The 11,854-nt window shown below is 44.7% G+C and overlaps 1 protein-coding gene and 1 pseudogene across 2 annotated transcripts; one reads left to right on the forward strand and one right to left on the reverse strand.

Moving 5' to 3' along the window:
* Positions 1–3,155: 3,155 nt before the first annotated feature.
* On the forward strand, positions 3,156–4,219 carry LOC123105903 (uncharacterized; annotated as a pseudogene).
* A 1,168-nt stretch (positions 4,220–5,387) lies between these two features.
* Positions 5,388–9,530, reverse strand: LOC123105902 (zinc finger protein CONSTANS-LIKE 4). 2 transcript variants are annotated; one of them, XM_044528080.1, is made up of 5 exons: positions 9,267–9,530; positions 6,569–7,282; positions 6,232–6,420; positions 6,027–6,149; positions 5,388–5,839 (listed from the first exon to the last, which is right to left on the reverse strand). In XM_044528080.1, the coding sequence occupies exons 1-5, from the start codon at positions 9,321–9,323 to the stop codon at positions 5,729–5,731; spliced, it is 1,194 nt and encodes a 397-aa protein (XP_044384015.1). In that variant the 5' UTR covers positions 9,324–9,530; the 3' UTR covers positions 5,388–5,728. The 2 variants fall into 2 exon arrangements, with proteins under 2 accessions (XP_044384015.1, XP_044384016.1); XM_044528081.1 differs by lacking the exon at positions 9,267–9,530 and adding an exon at positions 8,002–8,558.
* Between the last annotated feature and the right edge of the window lie 2,324 nt (positions 9,531–11,854).

Here is an 11,854-nt window from a genome sequence, read left to right on the forward strand (position 1 = left end):
TGCTTGCAAGCTCTTCGATGTACTCTACTTGGAGTGCATAATCTGCTTTTTGTTACGTGCGTGTTGACTCCTCGTTGCGTGCCAGCCGTTGGCCTTGTGTAAGGATGAGATTGGTAGTACTTCCTCCGTTCGAAATTACTTGTCGCAGAAATGGATGTATGTATCTAGAACTACTTTTAGATACATCCATTTCCGCGACAAGTAATTCCGAACGGAGGGAGTATGTACGTGCAACACTGCCACCAAATCAAAATCGGCACGTGTTCTGGTTCGAAATGCTTTATTAAGTATTATTGTTAGGTCAAACCGTATCGGCACGTAGGATTAGAGATTGGATGGATGGATGGATTGCCACTTGCATGCAGCCCTGCTGGTCCCCTCTGTCTCCGCCACTGGCCCGGCCAACAGCTAATTCCCGGTGATTTCCCAACGGCATTTCTAGACCAAAAATGCTAAACCCACGCGGTATTACAGGCTTTTACGGTCTGCTTCCATCTAACTAAACCTCCTCCCTTCCTGTTTTTCAGGTTGGTGGAGCCCAATCTCCCCCCTAGATACAATCAGTACCTGTCAAGTCAGAGTCACTCCATAAAAGCCTCGCTTTTTTTGCATATATCAAAGTTTGAGATTGCTAACCAGGTCTGCCACCCGGTAAAAGCCCCGTATTAAGCCCGTGAATGTAGTATTGTTGTTTCTAGACTATGTAGGTAGAGCACTGCTATGCAGACGATGTTTTGAAGACGATTTGTGCACGACAACTAAATCAAGCCGTCCATGCATATGACTAAAGTGGGGCCAACGGATGGATTAGCCATCGTTTCCTTGTCGTGCAGGCTGTGCGTCGTCCGCACAGCAGTTTCGATGTAGGTATTGGGTGCACGCAGCTGTGACGTCGAAGGCTGAGGCCACGTTGCTAGTTCCGAAGCGCCTGGCACGGCACGACTGCGTGCACCAGCCACACGAGGCAGATTTGCACCACGAGAGTTATATTATCTCACTTATAGCCAGACTAGCTTCTGGCTTGCCTGAACCTTTTTGATATTTCTGTAAGTACTGGGCCATCCTGTTTATTACCGCCCGCTCGCTGGCTTCAGCGTTCGCTGTATTCTGCTTTTTTTCGTTTCATTTTTCTTTTGTGTTTTGTTCTTCACGGGTTTCTTAGGTGTTTTACGTTTCTTTGTTTTATTTAGGTTTTATTGGTTTCCATTTTCCTTTTTTTCATTTATCTTTGGTTTTTTGTTTCTTTCTTCATTTTCATTGTTTTTCTTCTTCTCATCTCTATTTTCTTTATATTTTTGTTTCCTTTATATATAGTTGGTTTTCATCATTTTACTTTGTTTTTCTTTGCTTCTATCTCTCTTTCCACTTTTCTATTTTTACTGTTTTTTAATGTTTTCATTCTTTTTTAGGTTTCTTTGTTTTTTCCTTTTGGTCTTATTGGGTTTCTTGGTTTTCCTTTGATTTGTGTCAATTTTCATATGTTTATTTTTTCTTCAAAGCATGTCAACTTTTTATTCACATTCTACACTTTTCATATGCACCGGAAACATATTATATATATTTAACATTATTCAAATATATTATTAACCTTTTTCAAAAGTAATTTTTTATTTCTAATTATTTCCATATATATATATATATGTTTAATATTTTCAAATATGAGATTAACATTTTTTATTACATGGTCAACATTTTCCAATACACAACAAATAATTTTTTGATGGCAATAAACATTTTTTCACACACAATGTGCATTTTGCATATGCACTAGGAACAATTTTTATACATGTTAAAAAATTTAAATACATGATCAATATTTTTCATACACATTATATGTATATATTTTTTGTAACGTAACAGAACTTTTCTATATACACATTTAATATTTTTCAAGTACTTGCTTACCATTTTTCAAATGCTTGTTATTATTTTTTTAAATAAATGACCAACTTTTTCAATGCACATTATATATATTTTCATATACATGCGAAACAATTTCTCTATACACCTTTAACATTTTTCAAATACTTGATTAACATTTTCTTTTCAAATGTCTTATGTAAAGTTTTTTTAATATACATATATTTAGAATATTACTCCCTCCATTCCTAAATATAGGGTGTATAGTTTTTGGCACGAAAATTAAAGAATGCACATGGAGGGAAAATTTCACAAGTTTTGGGCAAGACTACACCTGACTAATTGACATGAGAAAATAGAGGAGCTTGCCCTATGTAAGGAAATGTAATCAAATCCCTTAAAAAGTTATCCAAATGAGTGGTGCAAGGCAATACACCTTATATTTTGAACTTTTTCTCAAAAATCTATACACGTTATATCAAGGAACGGAGGGAGAATATTTAAACAAAAAGGGAAAAAGGAAAAAAATGTGAAAAAACATAAGTGTCGATAGGGCCCATTTAATGTGGGGTCGGTTGGGCTAGCATGGGCCAGAGACGCGGCTGGCGTGTCCGGGCGTCCTTATATCTGCCCTAGATATGGTGGCTTGATATGAGGAATGCCAGTCAGACCGAGCATTTGAGCCTGAAAAGGGGCACCCGATTGGATGACGTTTTTTCGTCCAGATGCTGACCGGGCAGCCCATCCGGGCGTTTGAGGCGAGTATGGAGGGTCTGGTTATAGCCGCTCTTATAATGCCAACCCAGAGGGGGAAACATTACATGAAAATGAACATTTTTTAAAACATCATGGAAACCATGTTTGAATGTTTCAAAAAAAAATAAGAAAAAATACGAGATGTTAAGAAGGTGTTTTATTGCCATATAAAAGTCCAAGTTAAAACATATTACGGATGCGAGCTAGAAAAAACAAATTCAGCAATGAATGGTGACGTTACTATTTGGCAGTTGGCACTAGTCATTGTTGTGTTTGACCTTGTAATTTCGCATTGCAGTTTCGTAATATTTGTTTGCAATTCACTCGGCATATCCGACTCGGCTATTCGCCGGAATCAGCACCTCGCCGCACCTCCTGCTGCATATCCCACGCGGCGATTCGGAATCAGCATCCGGACCGGACCCAACGGGTCAACCTAGAAAATCTTGCCGGCGCGACCCGGCCCAACCCAACGGGCGATCGCGGCCGCGTCCACGTCGCTCCTGCCGTCCCGTATCCCTTTTCCCCACCCCCCACGGCTCCCGTCGTGCGCCATGCCCGCTCTCCTATGGCCTGTGACCCCGACGGCGCCGCCCCATGCCCGCCCCGCTCATCCCCATCGCGGCGGCCACGGCCGCCGCCACCTCCGCCGTCGGCGTAGCGCTGGGGGTGCGCCTGCTCCTCCTCCTCTCCCGCTCGCGCGCGCTCAAGCCGCTCGCCGCCACCACCTCCGCCGCCGCCGCCGCGCTCCGGGCGCCGCGGGTCCTCGCCGCCGCCTCCTCCCCGCTCGCCGCCCTCCTCGCCGCCTCCAAGGCCGCCTCCAAGTCCTACAAGGCGGCGCGCGCGCTCGACCCGGCCGCGCGCCTCCCCTCGCTGCCCTCCTCCAAGCGCGTCAAGGCCGCCTTCGCCGCCGCCTCCCTCCTCCGCCTCGCCCCGACCCTGCTCCTCCTCCCCGCCGCCGCCTCCTCGCCCTCCCCCACCGCCCTCTTCGCGCTCGCGCTGCTCAAGTCGGGCTACAAGCTCTCCAAGAACTCCGCCAAGGTCGTCGAGGGCTTCCTCGGCCTCCAGGTCCACAAGGGCTTCCGCAACGGCGTCGACGCGCTCGGGGTCGTCGTCAAGGTCGCCGTCATCGCCTCCGAGGTCGCCGTCTGGGTCGGCGGCCGCTTCTGGGGCGCCGACGACGATGGCCGCGGCCGCTCCGTGCGCTTCCTTGGCCTCACCAGGACGACTACCTTGGTCCTGGCCGGGTCCGCAAAATCTGAAGCCCAGGTTGTGCTCTTCGATCCCGGAACTGTCGTCGAGATGGAGGACGAGGGGTGCTGGCTGGAGGAGGACCCAGACCCATCCCTGTTGCTCTGCCTCGCGGTGCCTCTGCCTGCCTGAGATGGCCAAATTAGTGGGTTAGTTGCAATTAGCACACAGCTGTGTTGTACAGTTGCTTATATCATCAGATGTTGTATGTAGTCACGTACTCTTTTCAATTTTGATCCAATGTTTGCTTCCTAGCTCATGTGTGTCAGTTTTTCAGTTAGTTGCGACTGCTTGCTTGTGCATCACCCCTCAATCAACAAGTGAAGTAAATAAAAGTGGTGGTTTATGTGCACTCCTTGTCTCCACCATATACCTTTTCAGTTAGCTGTTACTTTTCTGGTTTTATATTGAGTTTTGGAATTTGGTATTGATGATAGTTTTGCTGATATAGAGAATTCCAATATGGAAATGCTTCCACCTTCCAGTTTCACTTCTGGAGGGGAGGGTGTTTCCGTTTAACTTGAGATATTTAAATTATTTATGGTCAGGTTGGAACTTTTGCTGGAACCTTAGAGGCAGCGTTTCAGTTTCAGAAAGAATGAAAAATTAATGTATAAATTAGGATTTTCTCTGTCAACCAACTGCCGATTTTCTATATTGTGGGTTATTGTTGGATAACTTGAATTCAAGCTGAAACCCATCAATTGAAATGTTTATGTTTTGTTGTCAAGAAGACAAGAACCTATCACCACACTCTTAGCGTTACTGAGTACATGATGTAAAAAATAGTGCCCATTGCTGTGTCTACTTCACCTTTCAGTTCTACTACAACCTTTTTTTTAAGTACGGCATGTATCTGAAATGAATCATAAGTTTATAACTGCAATATTTGTTATTTCTTTATATCTTGGGCCTGTACAATGGGCCTGGTGTAGATAGGCTTTTGGGTTCTCTCTTGTAACCGACCCGATCTACAAGGGTTTGGCCTAGAATAGTTCAGAATCCTCTAGGAGGATCTCCTCTGCCCCGTTTGTTTTTCTCATTTTCTGCGGTGCTCTTGATGGATGGGCAATTATTTTTAAGATGGGGTCGCTCTCTTTTTGCCACTAACTAAAATTTGGAGTTCTTGGCCTAATTGGTTATAAGCCCATTTTGCCTTTTGCTTATAATTCAAATGAATCCAACCGCATTATGTGAGTCCTGCATTTCTGCTATCCAATGGTGATGTGCATAAGCTTTCACATACAAATGGTCTGTGATGCACTAATTGCTTATGACCAGCAACATGATCATGTTAACAAATGTATTGTGCATTTCCAGTATTTGATACATATATGATTATACTTGAAATGGCAGAAGTTTCTGAGCTGCAACTCTCATTTTAATTACTCCTATATCGTACTGGATTCTAATTTGTCTATCTTCTTGACATACGGCCAGATGTTACGGATTCTCTGTACTGGAGTGCTATTCAGATTTTTTAGATTATCCAAAGTTGCCTTACTTCCACGCCTTGTTCTCCCGTGAATACTGTTATTATGTACACCAAGTGGGGAGACCTTAGAATGGCGAATAGTTTGGGTAACTCTTGATACTGTTTATTATGACAAGGACACAATTCTATTTTTACAAATCACTGCTCTGGAGACTCTAACTAACACACTCACTGTTAAGAACGGCAAAAGGCGAGAACAGATTGATACAATACACCAAGTCTACAATAACTTGAACTAAAAGCACTTCTCCTGTGACAGAACCTGTAAAGCTGTAGCCTTATTTTACTAGGATCAAGGGGAAACTATGGATTATGGTTGCATAACTGAAAGCAGAACACAGACTTCAGTTTGTGCAGGTGTGGTAGTCATATCCATGATTCAATGGTACAATTATACTTATAGCTGTAGTTGTTTATCCCACTCAAATGTGCCAGAATATCGGACGAGTCAAGCATGTTTTCTCCATCTGCACCCGCCTGAGAAAATACAAGCATGAACCTTAGTTTAGAAAATTACACGATTGCATTATCTTTTATTACTGAATGCATGGAGCAATGTAAAAGATGACTTGATGAGTACATGACCATATTTTATGCGTGATCATTAAATAAACTGGGCTGTTTCTGGTAAGATAAGACAAGTGTAATATACTAGAAGACTTACAATCTGTCCGTACTGTTCATGATTTTGGGAGCTTGATCTTGTTGCTTCACAAAGTTCATCGTTCTTTGCAAACCTTCCACGGACCCGGGGCCTGCTATCTGCTAAAGTTTTTCTGCAAGCATACTGCATTTTGTTGCGTGTCATCAGAATTGAATTGGTAAGATGCCTATGCAAGCAGTGCTTTGTCTGAGATGCTCCATATTACCTTTATTTTCTTGCTGAAGTTCCTCTCATTCCTTTTCTTTATGTACCTGTGGATCTTTTCCTTCCTCTGTTCAGCTGAAAGACGCACAACTTTGAAGGTGGAATCTTCTAAGCCTGAGGTTTCTGTTGGAGGTAATGTTGGTGGGCTTCCGTTGCATCCATTTATCAGGTCTTGGTTGTTCCCCCCATTCTGTTTAGAGGTCAGAGAGATTTCAAATATCATTTGTAAGCTAATTTTTTAGTTAAACACTTTTCTTTTACCAGCGCTACATGGAAGTTTGGTACTATCGTAGTTAAGCAGTATGGTATTAAATTGATTGTTAGGTTCCAGATGTTACCTGCATCTCTGCAGTGTTGCTGTAAGCCCCCTTCATGGAATCTGTGTCGCTATATGTTCTGGTCAGTCCTTCACCTTCCATCATCCTCTGATACTCACCGATGTCACTCATATCTAACACCACCATACCATTGCTATTAGCACTATTACCATTGAAGAATCCTACTTTTGATGCCTCTGTGTTGTAACTCGGGATCATTGCTCCTGTTTGCGGATACAGGGCACCATCCAGGCTCATGTACCCTCTGGCTAGTGCCGCCGTGAGGCACTCTTCATCACACCCTGGAGCAAGAGGCATAGAGATAGGTGCAGTGCTGCTCATTTGCATTGCCAGCAAGGGATCAGAACTCTGGGGAAGCCGTGATTGGCCGAATTGCTCTATGCTGGCCTCTCCGGCCGCAGCTTGATAGTATCCTGGTGCTGCAAGTGTCTCGTTGATCGGGGGAATGAGCTCGGTTTCAGGGCACGCGTTTTGCTCTTCCTCGAGTAGGGCTGAGAGAGTAGAGTCAAAGCAGGGTAACGGGGAGAAGGGCATTTCTGGGATGTCATCGCTGTAGCTGCAGAGAGGAGGGGTGGCAGTGGAGGAGGATGAAACATCCTCAGAGGAGGCAGCAAACGGGCCGGAGGTAGAGGTCACTGCAGCAAGGAGGTTATCACCCAGGCCGTCATCACAGAAATCAAGTATGTGAGCAGCTATGGGGCTTGAGATCCCCTCCTGTAAATTTCAAAGGTGAAAAAACATGTGAGTACATTTTACCACACAACTTCTATTCTAATGAGAAATATTGTGTTAACATCATTCCGTATCAGTAAAGTCATGTATGTTCTTTGAGTACTAAGGCTGATAAGCATGCATGACGTTATGGCGTAAATCTGTTTATGTAGTTAACCGAGAAAGCAGTACTTTTTGTAAAATAATGAAAAGAATAAAGAGAGGATCAAAGACTATCATATATGCCCATCTGCCCTCTTCCGGATATAGTTACTGTTCTGTTTGAAGAGAAATCATCAAAGAATATTGTGAGCAAAAGCAACTCAAAAGTGTGGACATAAAAAGGTTGTGAAGATTAAGATGAAATTTTATTCTAAAAAAAAGAATAAGAAGGAAGATCTAAGAAACAAAAACACTGGGATTTTGGTAATTATAGTCAGGTACTTCCTCAGGTCCAGAATTAAAAGATTTTATCTCGATTTGGTGCTTTTGAATGCTGATTTCTGCATTGAAAGATTCCACCTAAGATTATTGTATCGTACATGCAGTTAGTACCAATGTCCATTGCAGTTATCACCCAAGGAACAAGCATCGACAAGGTACCAGGAAGATGACATCATGAAACATTTTCAGAGCAATTGAAAATGCTTGGTTTTTGTCCCCAAGCATGTTTCTACATACGAAAAAGAATTAAGCAAGATCTGTGTCTGAGAATCAATTACGGTGATGCAATCGTCGTCGGGGAGCATAGCCGGTCCTCAACAGCGACGACCGGATTGTCTCGGCGCTGCAGCTTGTGGGAGCAAATTCCTTGGAACTGTTCTGTTGGTTCTCCAGAAGAGAAATGGTTCCGGACGGAGCCGTGAAAGATCGAATCGCAATACGGCGAGGAAGATGGGTTATGACCTTGCGGGAAGAGGAGGGGAGGGGGGCTGGAAAGAAGAAGCCTGTTTCTCCATGCAGATGCAAAGATGACCTTTTATAGGGTGGCGTCCATGCAAGTCAGACGCCGGCAATTTCTGCGCTACAGATGCTATTCTTGCGCGGGGTGTGTTATTTCTGCATCAACGGCTGGGATGGTAATATGGTTGTCTCTGATCATTTGACGGATTTCGCATGGCGGGTTTCTGATATTAGCCATTTGACCGTACCACTCTGACCCTTGCCATGCATGCAAACCTATGTTTATAAAATTTGGACGAGATACATGCATATATATTTATATATACTTAAAATAATTGGCTTTGTACAATCTGTTATCTCGGAGATTTTACTTTATGACTGATAAATGATATTTTATTGACATTTGCAGATGAAATAGAAGCGTGATCGCTTAATCCTGTGATTATATGGATTGATCTGGAAGTATCCTATTCCGTTGGTTGTGTCATGCACGGACGGATGAGAGATATATACCGGTGAACAAAGTGCAAGATATGCTCTGGACGTCCTGTCTATGCATAGTGGGAGCGTAATTTGGCTTCTGTTCTGTCTGACATGTCATCGATTATAGATGTGCACCTACTGCTTGGACTGTCGAAACTTTGGAAGAGGCTTTACCAGGCAAGAAAAGGACGTCAAGTCATGGCTAGAGCTGTGGGTGCCTAAAGAAAGAACTTACGCCCATGTTTCCAATCTGGAATGCAGAATCTTCAGCAAGCGAATTAATGGTACTATGGCAATTCTCGAGGTACGTACGTTTGATTGCTTTGTTCTTAAACAAGCATCAGAATTTTCAAGTAGTGGATAAATGAAATCAAGAAGCCAAACAAGCGTTTCATCTTTCATGGTAGTATATAATGCGCTCAATTTCAGTCTATCAAGTTTTTGCTGAAGACACGTTACGTTGGTGATGCAAAAATTTATACAAAGCAAGCAAGGCAAGCGAGATGGATCATCCATCTCCTTGCATATATATAGAAGCATGCAGCGGATCGAACTAAACCGAGAGCAAATTAAGGGCGAAGAGGGAGGTTTGTGTACTTACAATGCGTAGCTGCTCGTCTGGCTGCGGCGCGTCCTCTTGGAAGAACATCTTCATCATTTGTGCGCTCAAGCTCTGAGCTTGCTAGCTATGAAGGGGCTGGAGATGTGGAAGTTTATCGGTGAATTGAAGATAGCTAGGGAAGTGAGAGGTGGCTGTTGCGTATATATAGCCGAGCCGAGGGCATAAGGAGGAAGAAGAAGAAGGGTCAAAAGGGAGCCGCCTAGGTACGTGCTAGGTAGCTAGCTAACCATGGCGACGGAGCCGGCCCCGTGATTTATAGGGGAACCGCCTCCCATATTTGGTCGGGCCAACGCAACGGCTACAGCTGATATCATTAGCTAATAGCTAGCGGAACTGAATTAACCATCGGAGGTTACTAGGTGAGCAATAGCTAAACCCTGTCTCGATCATAAATAGGCCCTGAGCTCCACGGAACTCGAACCTTTTTTGCACTGGCAATGATTTGCGTGCGTGATGGGTGCGTGCAACCTTTAGCGTTCAATGATTATCTATCAGGATGTTAATCTATGGAGAATAATAGTAACCCCGTCTCATAATATAAGACATTTTTGTAGTTCAGACACGTCTTAGTGTTAGGTACATTCGTACGTATCTAGACAAATTTAAAACAAGTAATTTGGGACAGAGTTAAGATATATGATACTACTATCTGTGTAAACAAATATAAGACGTCTTATATATATATATATAGATCACCAAAGAGGGAGTAATAATCTGGATGATGGTAGGTAGGTAACGGCCGGGCGCAGTGAGTTTGAGTCTGCGTTGATTATAACTGTTGTGATTACGCGTGACGGAGGGCGGGGAAATGAGGTTAGCGGGTCGACAATGTAGTTCTCGCCGAATAGAATCCGGTCGAGTGGCTGTCCCCTTTGGGTCACCTCATGTCAGCCTACCCATAGCCGTCTACCTACGTAGCTACTGTAAGCTGTAGCTCGACATATGTATCTTGAGCCTCAAGGATCGACGAGCCCTATGCCTAGCTAGGCAGCTTTCCTTTCACCGCCGGCCGCTTTACTTCTTGTACCCACACCCGGCCACGGCCAGAGTTGGTTAAAGGCGACCGTGTAAAACCTAGATAGAGATCGTACGGGGGCGTCTGTAGCGTGAGGAGATTTACGTACCGGATCCCAACATATCGGGCATCCATCCCGATGGCGTGACAGGTGATTCCGATCGATCAAGATCTCGCGTCGGGTCGGGGGCCGGACGGAGATCTTCCATCTCATTCTCACCACTGCACTGCACACCCAGTACAACCCAGAGCGAGCGTCCAACTTGGTTGGGTTTGGCTCAGCGCACAAATTCTCAGCCGCCAACACCGGCAGTGGTTGGATGGTTAGAGGGACAGTGGTATCCCCAGCCCATTAGGGTTCAAGTCTTGGCGCTCGCATTTATTCCTCGATTTATTTCAGGATTTTCGGTGATGTGCATTCCTCGATTTGTACTGTGTTAAAAAAAACACCGGCAGTTACTTACGTGCCAATCTCGATCCAACGGCAGACAAGTAGGGTGCATTGTTCGACCTCGATCGTGGTATAGACTAGGTACTGGCACTACTAGTGTACTGTACTATGTATTGGCGTGCAACGGCTGGTCGACAGGTGTCGCCGCACAGACAGGGGTTGGATTCTGCTGCACGATCGTCTTGCGTTGCGTTGCGTTCCGTATCACCGAATTTCTCTACTTGGAGCCTAGACACGGCCACGGGTATCTAACTAAAAACGACGGCCGCCTGTTCCTGTTTGTCTGCGCTACAGTACACACCCCGGACACCACAGCAGCTCTGCATGGTCAACAGCTAGCTAGCTAGCCACCCTCGTGATCATGATCGAATAAAATGGGGCAACAATGGTTACCGGTGGCAAGTACGCGCCGTCCTCTCCTCTCTTTTTTTTCTTTTCTTTTCTGGTTGCGAATGCAGTACGTGCCGTCCTTAGATGCCTTTTTTTACATGATAATACGTGTCTTGTTTATATAACCACAACGGCAGCCATCAAAGAAAAATAACGGATTACCTTTTCACCCAAGCTCGCCGCGGTTTCATTGCTAATATGCGACTTTTCAGACCTCCAAAGTGGCTTACTAAAGGCAAATTCATTGCTGTTAAAAGAATATGGTTGGGGCAGCACCCTGGACACGCCATCAAACTACATATCCGACACCCACGATTAGTGAAGACGTCAGAGGAGGAAGCCATACCTGCCAGCCGCTAACCATGAACTCAGCGCACGATCCATCGTCTTTTAGATGCCGCTGATGTAGACCACCATCTACTACCTCGCAAGCTCCGCGTCGGTGCTGGAGTAAACGACATAGCTCGTGGACACAAGTCCGCTGCAAGGATGCTGCCTCCGCGATGCCATCCCCGCTTGATCAGACTAGTTCCTAAATCCATCATCGACCATAGGGCAAGACACCTGGTCGAAGAAAGATCTGGAGTTGGTTTATTCTGTGTCGCTGCCGCTGAAGCCAAGTTGTTGAACAACCAAAACCTAAACTAACAGAACCCTAAACGTATAGCTACACACAACCCAAACCTAAACGTATAGGTATACACATCCGCA

The sequence above is a fragment of the Triticum aestivum genome, chromosome 5A, assembly GCF_018294505.1.
Source record: "Triticum aestivum cultivar Chinese Spring chromosome 5A, IWGSC CS RefSeq v2.1, whole genome shotgun sequence".
Taxonomy (NCBI): domain Eukaryota; kingdom Viridiplantae; phylum Streptophyta; class Magnoliopsida; order Poales; family Poaceae; genus Triticum; species Triticum aestivum.